The 12,125-nt window shown below is 37.1% G+C and overlaps 1 protein-coding gene across 8 annotated transcripts in view; it reads left to right on the forward strand.

The window, feature by feature from the left end:
* Positions 1 to 12,125, forward strand: part of pde4d (phosphodiesterase 4D, cAMP-specific) — a 255,431-nt gene that overhangs the window by 133,595 nt on the left and 109,711 nt on the right. Inside the window, exon 1 of one of the 8 annotated variants that reach the window (XM_047381199.1) lies at positions 3,037 to 3,949. The exons of the other annotated variants lie outside the window; for them this stretch is intronic. Within the exon in view, the coding sequence (XP_047237155.1) occupies positions 3,687 to 3,949 (263 nt within the window). The 5' untranslated portion in view covers positions 3,037 to 3,686. Of the gene's footprint in view, positions 1 to 3,036; positions 3,950 to 12,125 lie in introns of those variants that run through there. 8 annotated transcript variants of the gene reach the window in all.

A 12,125-nucleotide genomic window follows, 5' to 3' on the forward strand; every position in this document is an offset into this window, starting at 1 on the left:
TGCTGTCTTCTGGATGTTCTCTGTGTGCTCCATTCTTAAATTAGATGTTATAGAAGAAGACTAAAAGGTGTCATATTTGCAAAATGGACTTGAGCAAAGTATTACCAGAAGAAAAACAATAATTGTGCCACCAATGATTTTGTGGACACCTAATTCTTGACATGGGATTTAAATGTACTAAATTAAAAGGCCAAACCTCACAAGCATTTGCAATGTGAATGAATTTATTAAAACACATCTTTTCCAGTGGGTGGGTGGCAATAAGGGTGCTGTATGTTTGTGTCTACTGCAGTAAGATATATTGCCAATATATGTTATTGTATTGTAGAGACTCGTAATGACAGATTTCCATCAAAGTGTTTCTGTGCTTGTGGTTTTTAGAAGTCAATCAGTAACCTTCCCACTGTGTTGCTAGTTCAGTTTGGTTTTCATTTCAGATATTTTTTTTCTTTGTTGCCAAATAATTGACTTAATGTTGAATCAATGTTATGTAACAGCACATTAAACTGGTATAAAGTGGCAGGCAGTGTGCTCCCAGACTATTATAAAAACGTAATGTTGTTGGGTGAAATTACAGTTGGTTTCTATTCAACTGTTTACTTTGTATTTCAAACGTTCTTGCATGTGATATGTAAACGCAAGTGATAACAAATTAATGTAGTGAGTTGCAGTTAAAATGTATCTCTTAATGTTTGTCTGCATGATTACTTTTTATGAATAGTATATCTTAGCAAAAACATAGGGCAAGTTTTCCTTCTTTATATGGCCTCTAAATATGCTGTTTGTCCATATCTCAAATATCTTCAGACTCTGCATCCTCATCATTTATTGATAAAATAAAGACACCCATAAACAGGCTTAGAGCTATTACTCCAAGAATAGGGTCCTTTGATATTGGTGAGTGCCATCTATAATATATACCATTACTTGCGCACCACAGCTCAAAATCAGTCCGGAAAATCTCTTTACATGTTTGACGTGAAGTGGTGCAACATTAAGTGGACAGATTCTAAACCTTGGCCCATTCCTTGACTCCTCAGTTTGTTGCATAAACAGACTGAAGAGAAGTGCCTTCAAAGCTCATTTCTCACTGACATCCTGTTAATGCTTTCAGATGCTGAACTACATTTGTGAACACAAACAGAAGTAAATTATAGAACATTAACATTATTGTGAGCATGTAAAAACATTAGCGCTGATGGTGTAGAGGTCACTCCATATCACCACTGTATTAGCGCTGTGAGGGAAAGGAATACATTAGTCTAGTTTCCATAAAGCTTAGGAATGTGAAAGGTATTTGGAGAGATTATGTGTTTATTTTTTGAAGTTTCTCTTACTCATCAAGCAATATTTTAAGCTGCTCCAAAATATTGTACAGAGTAGGACAAAGTAGGAAGTAATATAATACCGTACAATTGAAAAGCTATTAAAATGAATATTCAAAGATTTAAAAAATAAATATTCTATTAATCTGGATGTTTATGTGGCGGGTTACTGCCATATTACTGATATATAGAGCGTGAATGCATAACACCGAATATTGCATTCAAGCAGTTCTTTGCAATTGCAATATTATGCACAATTATTTTGCAGTGACAACTATATTCAATATATTTCGCAGCTTAACTTGAAATATAATTTTTGGATTACTAAAGTTTAAAGCTAGAATACGCAAAGGCAACTGCATTTGGTTGCTAAGGAAACAAATATAATACAGGTAAGAATGCAATTTGCCAGGCAGAAGATGACAAAAGGCTCTCAAACAATGGACAATGTTTGCATTAGATTCTTAGAATACATAAATATAGTCTTAAAATCAGTATTTAAAATATTTGTTCTGGTCTTTCAATTTACATGGACTGCTACCTGATTAAAACCACTGTTTCCCTAGGTCATGATCTTAACTCTAAAATTTCCAAAATACAGCAAACAGAAGTTGAAAGTCAAAACATTTAAAAAGAGCAACTGAGCTTCAATACGTTCTTCTTGTTATCTGCTGAAAACAGAAAAAGTAATAGAAAAAGCAGCTTCCTTTTAAATAGCTTCTCATACAGCTGTTCCTCATCTGACCTCCTTTTGAACACCTCACTGCATTTAACTTCATTCAGTAAAAACTTCCACACCAAAGACTTTAGTTACCATGACCTGGAAGTGTTTGCTATCGTGTGTTTTCCGAGCAGTAAAATATAGGATTTTCAAAATTTTCCACCAGCCGGTCACAAGTCAGAATGAAAAAGCCAAAAATTGTCCAATTTTGGTCACTAGCTGATTTCTCTGTGCATCGCTAATTAAAGCCACTTGCAGTTTTGCTACAAAACAATATAGTAAAATCCATGCCTCTCAGTGAAGTTGGACATACTTCTACAGTAAAGTTGTGTAGATTCCTTAAAATATATGTTTAGAATGCTAAACATCTAAAAACAAATTAAGAACAACAATTTGATGGGTGCTATTTGGTTGCTGAGACAACAAGTTTGAAGCATTACAGGATCTCATTTACAGGGTAGAAGCTGAGAAATGCTCTTAGAGTATGCATCTAAAAACACACTGAAAGGGAGCTGCAGAAGAAGAGGGGTGGATGCCTCTTTTGTTTCGGTAGATTATTTGCATGTGTTGTTTTCTGTACTGTGTGCAAATTATAATTCAAATTAAATGGTAATTTCGGCACATGGAGGAAGTCATTTCCTAACACAAGGAATCTCCCTTCCAACTAAGTCTAAATATGAGAGCTTTACTGAACTGCACTTACTGAGCAAAGCCTGCTTTTAAAGATCCAACTCATACATACATGTATACAATATTTTCGCAAACTGCCGCCTTTGCCCACTATCTCTCCTTCCCTCCATATTTCTCATGGCTTTCCTCTCTGCATACACACACACTCTCTCTCTCTTTTTCTCACTCCCTCTCTCCCTCAAACACTCACACACGCTCACGCTCTGCTCGGCTCTAAAGGAGCAGTAGCTTATAAACTGGCTGCAGTCAGCAGTCATTCTCTCAGTGTAGGGAGAATAGGGAAGGAGATATTGCTCTGACTGAACGGACCAGAACTCTGCTGACCTAACTGGACTAGACCATACTGGGCTGTGCTTTTTTTCCCTTTCTTTTTTTTAATTTTTGGTTAATCCACATGTGTGACTATTGAATTTTGCCAGGGAGATCTGGGCTCAAATCGACTGAATTTGCAAAGTTAAACTCTTTCTGGGCTTCATGTTACCGGACTGGGAGGAGTTCTCCTGCAGGTCTGGAGGATAGAGAGCTGGAATGGAATTCCCTGCCTTTTCCTATCCTGCCCTCCCTCTCGCCTTTTTTCATCCTGCCTTCATCTTCTCTCTTACACTTTCACCGCAGACATCCAGTATTGAGCAGACAAAGGCAGCTGGCTTCTGTGCTTCTTTTTTTTTCATGGGGAATAAGGGAGGAGAGGGAGCTCCCCTTCTGTTTTAATTCATCTGTGTTTGCAAAAAGGAAGATGCCAGTGTGACAAATTACCTGCAGATTTTTTTTTTCAGAGAGAAGACTTTGGATTATTATTATATTATTTTCAGCTTCTAAACTGACTTTTTCTTAAGAAATGTACACCTCTAGTACTTAAATTACTTTATTTTTGACATTTTTCTCAACGGCCCTCACGTCCTATTCAAATTGCTGCTGGTGGAGCCCGTGGTGGTGAAGCCGGGGTAGGCATGGCGCAGCAGGGAGGCACGGGGGTGGCCCACCAGGACACCCTGGCTGTGCCTCCAATGCCGAAACACTCCGGCCTGAACGAAGACCTGGTGAAGATCCTGCGGGAGAACCTGCTGCAGCCAGATAGGCCGCGGGTACACCGGCGGTCGCCATCCTCCATCTCCCCACGCCTCTCTCCTCGCAACTCCCCGCGACTGCTCCGACGCATGTTGCTCAACAACAACATCCACAAACAGAGGCGCTTCACTGTTGCACACACATGGTGAGGGTAAAATGTCCAGCATGGTGGCTGCATGCAGAGTGCTGTGAATCTTTTTTTTTTTTTTTTTGCCATACCTGGGGTATTAACTGCACCCATTGCAAACTTTCAAGCTTAGAACTTTGTTTGTTTAATACTATGTGATAGGGAAGTTGCAGGGCAGTAACCCACCATGAGTCGTTAAACTTTGTTTGCAGTTTAACTTGAATGCTGGGAGACATGGAAGAACCATGTGTTAGCAAATACACCTAAATTCCTTTTTGTGAAATCTTGGAAATCCTCTTCTCACCTTTAGATAATAATTTTCTGCTTTGCTCTTTCTCACTTTGTAGCTTTATTTATATTCCAGTGTCTGTCCCTCTCTCTCCTGTTTGTGTCTATTAGCCAGTCCTACTTGTCTTTCTTCCGTTTTCGTCTACCAGTGTTTCCCATTCCTATACTTTCTCTGCAGCTGTCTGTGGTCTCTATTGGTCTTAATATAGAAAATAATTTGTTTTATAGTAATTAAAGGAACCCTATTACAATTTATTCCATCTCACTGTGGTTTTCTCTCCACACCTGCCTGGCTGCATTTTTTGACTATTAATTCGTCTTCTATTCCTGGCTGTCAGTCAGCTTCTGTTGCCTTCGCCCACACGTCATCCTTTTTCTTCGAGACATATCTGTTCCTCTCTGCACCTTTCTCCTCCTCCCAGCTCTCATTTCCCCCCTTCCAACCAATTATGTCTCGTCCTTCTCCTCCCCAACACCTTCCATTTTCATCATCCCTCTTCATTTTTCACCCTTCCCTTTCCCCTCCATTTCCCCCCTCCCTCTCTCTTGTTCAGTGTACATCTTGTGTCCCATTTCTTCTGCTCCCAGAAGAAGACAGGTTCCTTCTGGCATCCGGATCAGGCATGATGCAATTCTAAATGTTCTTTTTTTGCAAAACATCAGGGGCTCAGTTATTTGAGCCCAGTGATCAAAATGTTTTATTGGTAGTTAGGTCCGCAGCAGAAATGGGGGTAGTTTAGTAATACAGGCCATAAAAATACGAGCTGCAAGGTTTTATTTTTGTTTGCTCATCATTCTGGCAAAATCAGAATAGAAATTGGGGCTTTGCAGCATGTATTATAAATAAATATAGTGAATTGCAAAACTACTCATATAACCTCAAACCTCAGTATATTTTATTGGGATCTTTGGTCACAGACCAACAGTTTGGTGTTGTTCAGAGTGTTGTGCATTTGCGATAAGCTCCTCTGAGACAATAATTTATGGAAGGACCTTCTCATGCATTTACAGCAGCAGGTCTTTTAGGGTATTTCCACACTGAGAGAATGAACTTTTTGCCCATTCTTTGCCAGACAGCTCAAACTCAGTTTGTCTCTGTAGTTATGAAGTTGTCTGAAGTTATGCTACAGATTCTCAATATGATTTAGATCTAGACTTTTGTTGAGGCATTCTAACGCATGAACATGCTTTCATCCAAACCATGCCATTGTAGCTCTGGTTGTATGTTGAGGGTCGCTGTCCTGCCTGATGGTAAACCTCCACTCCGGTCATAAGTCTTTTGCAGCACAGGTTTTTCTAGTATTACCCTGTGCTTAGCTCCATCAATAATCTAATCAACTCAGTTCTTCTATTGGTGATGAAGCAAAGCATCCTAAAAGCATGATACTACCACCACCTTCATTCCATCATTTAGTATTAAATCCCACCAGCAGTTTTTTCCAAGCTTATCTCTAATTTGCTGTTGATTTTTGATTGGTCTGAACACCAACTCCCAGCAGCTGAAAGAAAGCATCCCCACGGCATGGTGCTGCCATTTTTATGTTTCACAGTGTGGCTTCATCGGGCTCATTAGAACACAACACTTTCCCTTTGCATGCTGACTGGTCAGCCTGTGTATGTGTGAATATGTGATTGGTTTATTTGATTTTTTCTGTATTATATTTTATATAAACACAAACTGTTTGGTGTTTTCTATTGACCATCGTGATGGTCACAAGCCAAAACGCATTGGTCTGCTTACAAAGTTGCTTCCTACTACTTTAAGTGTTGTTGGAGTCTTCACTTCATCAGATATTTGACCTTCTCAGTGCACCTTGAGAGTCGATTTAGTTGTACCAGAAAATTGGATTTATTTGTTTAGGGTGATGTGCAGTGTTAGATTTCTACCACACATAGAGATTTGAGTGTAGGTCAAAAATCTCAATTTTGGTTTTATCTGGCACGGCCCTGGTGGTGTAGGGGTTATGCTCACAACCATGTGCAGAGAGTATAGTACTTGATGCGGCTATCCTGGGTTTGCTGAATATCTCCCCCTCTGTTTGCCCTCTTTCCTGTCTACCTACTGTTGAAAAATGAAAGGTAAAGGCCTCTACTGCCGCAAAAAGAAAAAATTAATTAATTAATTAAAAAGTTTTTGGTTTTATCTGACCTGAGCACCTTTCGCGATATTTCTGTGTCCCCTACATGGCTTGTGGAAAACTGGAAACAGTGCCTCGTTTGGCTCTCCTTAAAAATAGCTATCTCCTAGTTACACCTTTGTTCAATTTTGTTCTCTAAAATACCTCTGAGACTTCATAGAATGACTCTACATACTGAGAATAAATTACACTCAGGTGAAAGGTTGATATAAGTCAAAGAATAAAACAAGAGAATTAAATTGTCTAATAAGAGAAAAGGAAACTAACTGGCAATGAAAATGCAACTCGTTTATAAAATGAAACACTACCAGCAGAATACAAATCTTTGTGTTGTGATTGAAAATCCCAGCATTTTACCACCAACCATCAACATCTGGTTGTTGTTTTTTGAAAAAAAAAAAAAGAATAAACCATTTAATGGTCATACGATTTAAATAATATTCAACAGAAAATAACATTACCTACACCTTTGGCTGTGACTGTGTCATTTTACATAGTGCACCAATAAAGCTGTGAAAAGTTTGTCATAAGAGCTATTTTCCAGGTTTATCGGCTATTTTATCTAGCACGCCTTCTGTCCGCCTTATTTTTGCTTATTATTTTATATTATCATTGTTTTCTCTTCCATCCATTTTCAAATTTCCATAAAATTTCAGAATCTGGTCCTGCAAGCTCTGAAATATAAGATCACGAACATTTAGTTTTATTTATACCAACAGGTTTAACTAAGGAATATCCCAACATTTATGAAAGATTTTATTCAACAACAAAACAACTTTTTTTAAATACATGAATTTAAATGTTTAGACTAAGAAAATCATCTGTGATTGGTTTCTTCTAAAGCCGATGTTTTTAAAGATGACCCAATTGGATAATTGTAGATATAGGTCTAAAGCAGTTTTTTAATTTCATACAGTATTTGTCTTCTGAATGGTAGCAATATTTATGTTTGGAGTTCTAACTTGAATCTGATTGAGAATCTCTAAATGGAGCTAAAGATAACCGTGATGGCATAGAGGCCTTCCAACCTTCAAGCCTTAGAGCTTTTCACCACAGAAAAAATGTCAAAATACCAGTAAAAACCTGCAAAACAGTTTTATTGCTTTCTAAAGTCAAAAACGTATTTAGTTTTTGGTCTTAAAAGAAAAACAATTATGTGTTTACTTTAGCTTTTACTTGATCTTCCTAAAGAAATGACCTTTGTACTTGAGGCAGAAGGGACATTTGCCATTTATATGCTACAAGTTACTATGGGCAGGTGTACAGATATATTTTTAGGTAATCTCTAATCATTTTTGCAAAAAGAACAATATGTGACAGAGGGCACAGTAGGAAGTGAGTAATAAGAAAGTAGAAAGATCACTTAATCAGAGTGTGATGTGGTCATGCCCTTGTGTTATGTCTTGACATTTGAAAAAAGTGACTGAGTGAATGTCACAGAAAAATAAAGTAAGCGTAGGAGGTTAGGAGAAAACTAGCCTGTATATTTAAGATGACAGAAATAATTTGTCAGACAAAAAATAAAGAAAAAAATCCACCATGAGACGCCAGTGAGTTGTGTGGATGTTGACAACTGCCGTGTAATTTACCCCAATCACATCCTCATTGTTTTACAGCTGCCGGGAATCACAGGACCACTGTGGTGTAAATCTGGTGACATACACTGTCCTCAGTGGCTCCGCTCCACACTTCATTAACAAGAAAATCCTTCTCCATGGGCCATTGGCCCGATGTACAGCTCTATGGGCACCACACTCTGAAAACTATTCACAAATTGTTTTAAATCTCCTTTGAGAATGCTTTGGAGGAAGCATCTCTAGAGCTAATTGGTCCTTTGCCCCTAAATAAATTTATTGCATGTAATTGTGAGTATTGATGAGGCCACGATGTGTTGCATTGGTTATACTATTGAAACTGATGATGTGAAGTTTATTTCCTGAAAGGTTTAGCAACATTATTTGACGTTTAAGCTGCCATGCTACAATCCCAAACATTAACATTTTAATAATTTTTTTGTGATAGATGAACAGAAAGTCAAGCCTAATTGTGAAGCTTATGGAAAATTATGCCTGTTTTTAATAATGCGTTACAAATAACGATATATGTATTCAGTCCACTGATTTAATAGTTCTGAGAGTTTTTGCCGCAGTGATAGCTGTAAGTCTTTGGGGCTATGTCTTTGCCAGCTTTTTCAAATCTGAAGACTGAAATCAGCTACAGATTAAATAGAAAGCATCTGTGAACAACAATTTTCAAGTGTTGTCAACAAATCTTAATTGAACTTGGTCTTGGCCTTTCTAACTCATATACAATATATACTATATTCTAAAACATTCTATTGTAGCTCTGTCTTTGTGTTTAGGGTTGTCCTCCTGGAAGATAAAACACCTTCCAAGTCTTAAGTTTTCTGCTGCCTCTAACAGATTTTCTTCCAGGTTTGTCCAGTATTCCTCCACTCTTCACCCATTAACTGACCAGCCTCCTTTTTTCTGATCCCACCACTATTTTTCATGGAAACGCGTTTTCAGGGTGTTACTGTTTCGCATACAGGCCAAAACGTTTAATTTTGGTGTTAGCTTAACAGAGCACCTTCTTCCACATTTGCTTGTGGCAAACCGCCAATCTCTACAGCTCCTCCAGAGTTACCAAAGGCCTCTTGGCTGCTTCTCTAATTAATGCTGTCTTTGCCTGACCTGTCATTTGGTAGACGGCCATGTCTTGGCACGTATATGGTTATGGTATCCTTTTTACATTATCCTAACAATGTTTTAATCTTCCTGAAAACTGTGTCTTTTGGTCTTCATGATGCTGTTTTTTCTCTAATGTTCTCCAACAACCCTTTGAGGCTTTCACAGAGTAGCTGTATTTATACTATATTTATATATATAAGATTAACCCACAAACAGGTGACTTGACTTGAGTGCGACGGATTTTATTAAACGCTATCAAAATAAATGCACTGCACACTTTTCAGATTTTTTGTTGTAAGACATTAAAAACCATTGTATCACATCCTTTTACTTGACAGCCCCAGAAATCTCAATACAATACATTTTAAGTTTGTGGTCAGTGCATCAAAAATGTGAAAAGTAAAATAGGTGTAAATACTTTTGGAGGCCACAATATTTATTCATGATATTAGTTTATATGTTTCAAACAAACAGATATATCATTTAGTAGTATTCCTTGTGTCTTTCCTATCAGGGTGGTATTTCTGGCTTGAGAGGTTTTAGGTGACACATTTATGGTTTAAATAATGTGTTAATTAAAACCAATGTTGCCAAGTCGGATAGCAGACAAAAATACATAATAGAGGCCAAATAATTATTTTAGATTCAGTATTATTGTATCTGTATCACCAAATTGGAAGTTTTTTTTAATCCTAAATACCAATCTGCCTTCACATATGCTCTTTCTACTCCTACATCATCTTCTCCTACATGTTTGATATTCATAATATGTATGTCCATAGATACAGTAGCTATTATTGACTTTGTCTATTTAGAAAGACAAAATACCTCTTCACACTAGAAGCTATTGATGGCTCTCTAAGCTTTTAGTAGAGGCATACATACAAAGCCTAGGCTGAATAGTGCACTTTTTTTTACCTTCAAATCACAGTTCTTCACGACTCTGTTGTTCTATTCTCTCCACCGGAATAACTCAGATATTATGTTTTGAACTTTCCTTCTCACTGACCCTGAGGTATTTTTAATGTTGTTGCACAACAGTGCCTGATGGTGCATTGCAACATTGCAATGTCTGTTTATGTAAGAGGAAAGGGGAGTTTTCAGCAAAGGGGTGAGAACAGTTGACTTAAAGGTATGAATGAAGTGTGTCTGCTCTTACTAAGTGGTCCGAGGGGGGAACCTTTATTAAAGGTGGAAGGTTAGAAAGAAATAATTGAAAGATTGCTGGATGAATGATAGATGGATAGATGCAGGAAGAGTGGAATGATGTGAGATAGGTTGAGTGTGGGAGTAGAGGACCTTAAGCTAAATGCAGTAATGCTAATCTAAGCAGAACATGAATCTCCTCACTTTTTACAGGTTTGTTGTAGGTTTTGCAGTTTTTTTGTAACTTTTATATGAAAATCACTTTTTGAATGATAAACAAAAATGCTCATGTGTAACCTGACAATGGTTAAGTTTATCTGTGTGGCTGTCGTGATCCGTGGGTCTTTGTGTTTCAGTTTTCACTGGTTTTTATAATTAGATTTATTTTGGTAGTCGATCATTGTTACTAATCATCAGTTCATTTCTTTGTGTTGACATTCTTAGTTCTTATGTTCTGTTTTTTGTGAATTATGTTAGATTCCTATTTTATTGTTAGTCTTCTGCTTTTGGTTAGTAAGATCCTTTTGTGTCCTGTTTTATTCCCTCTATTTTTTTTTCTGTCATTATTTCTCACTTTCCCTCAGTCTTCCTCCTCAGGTTCTTCTCCAGCTTCCCCCTCATTTGTCTCACCTGATCTTCATGCCATTGTAAATTTTTTAACATCTATACTTACTATTTTGGCTGCAAGATTTTTTGTTATATCTTGTAAACGAGGAAATTAGCTATGTGCCAGTTAATATACCACTTTTAAAAGCAGTTCATACATTAAAACACTTTTTCAATCAAATTTAGGTTAACAAAGGTGTTAGATGATCATAGTAAAATAACCAACTCTAAGTTGTTACATTAGTGCTTTATACAAGATTTTTAATATTTAAACATAATGTTACACATTTTATTATTATTATTTTTGACTGCAGAATGATTGATTAACAATTGATCTGTAGAATTGTAATGTTTATTTTTTTGGAAAAACAGATTTTATGACTAAATTCCCCTCAGCAAATCTTTTAAAGCAGAACTGCTGCAAAGTCTTAAATCCAGGTTGTTTTTTTCCCGTCTGCATTTCGGCTAATCCCAATGAAATATGTGCTGGATCAGAAATTCTATTTCTCTCTACCCTGAAGCACAGATTTGTTCTTCTTCTGTGTTACAAATGGAACTCTTATACAGTTTCTCTAACATAATTCTACAGTGTGTATTAAGCCACTGCTAACCGGGTCTTTAGGTTAAAGAAAACCTCTATTTATAAATAATTTCTCACATATTAATTATTATATCAGTCTTGTATAAATATGTTTTGGTGATTTCACTTTACTTGACTTACAGTAGTATTGAGATGGTGTTGTTGTCCTGCCATGCTGCAAGCAGGATTCTCCTGGTTTTCTAACATCCGAAACACTCCTCTCCAGCCGGCAGAATAGAATGCCCGTGATTTGCATACATATGAGCTTATGTGCTGGCTGCCTCTGCACTACTGGTGCAATCTTCACAATACATCTGCACAGTAGAGACTTTTTATTTGCAAAGAGAAAACTCATGCAAATTAAAGGCATGGAAATGAAGCTAATACAGACTCAGTGTTTTATCAGATACAAGATTAGATGAGACTCTGGTGATATGACTCAGATTTGTCTTTGTATTTTGAGGTAATGGCCGAGCCAGAGATGGATGACATGAGCAAGAAAGTGACTTTACAACTGTGTCACAGAATGTTTAAAAGAAAGATGGATGAGCAAGGAGGATGGGGTATTACATTATGGTAATCAACAGGAGATTTTTATTAAATTACAAGAACAATATTTTTTAGCTTGACTCTAGCTCTCCAGTGATCCAGTAATTCTTCCTCATATAGAGTAATAAAGTATATAGCACTATGCTTTATTATTGGAGAGGTGCAGACTGATGGTTATTAATATGGAAAGAAAAAAT

Source organism: Girardinichthys multiradiatus, chromosome 12, assembly GCF_021462225.1.
Source record: "Girardinichthys multiradiatus isolate DD_20200921_A chromosome 12, DD_fGirMul_XY1, whole genome shotgun sequence".
NCBI classification, from domain to species: domain Eukaryota; kingdom Metazoa; phylum Chordata; class Actinopteri; order Cyprinodontiformes; family Goodeidae; genus Girardinichthys; species Girardinichthys multiradiatus.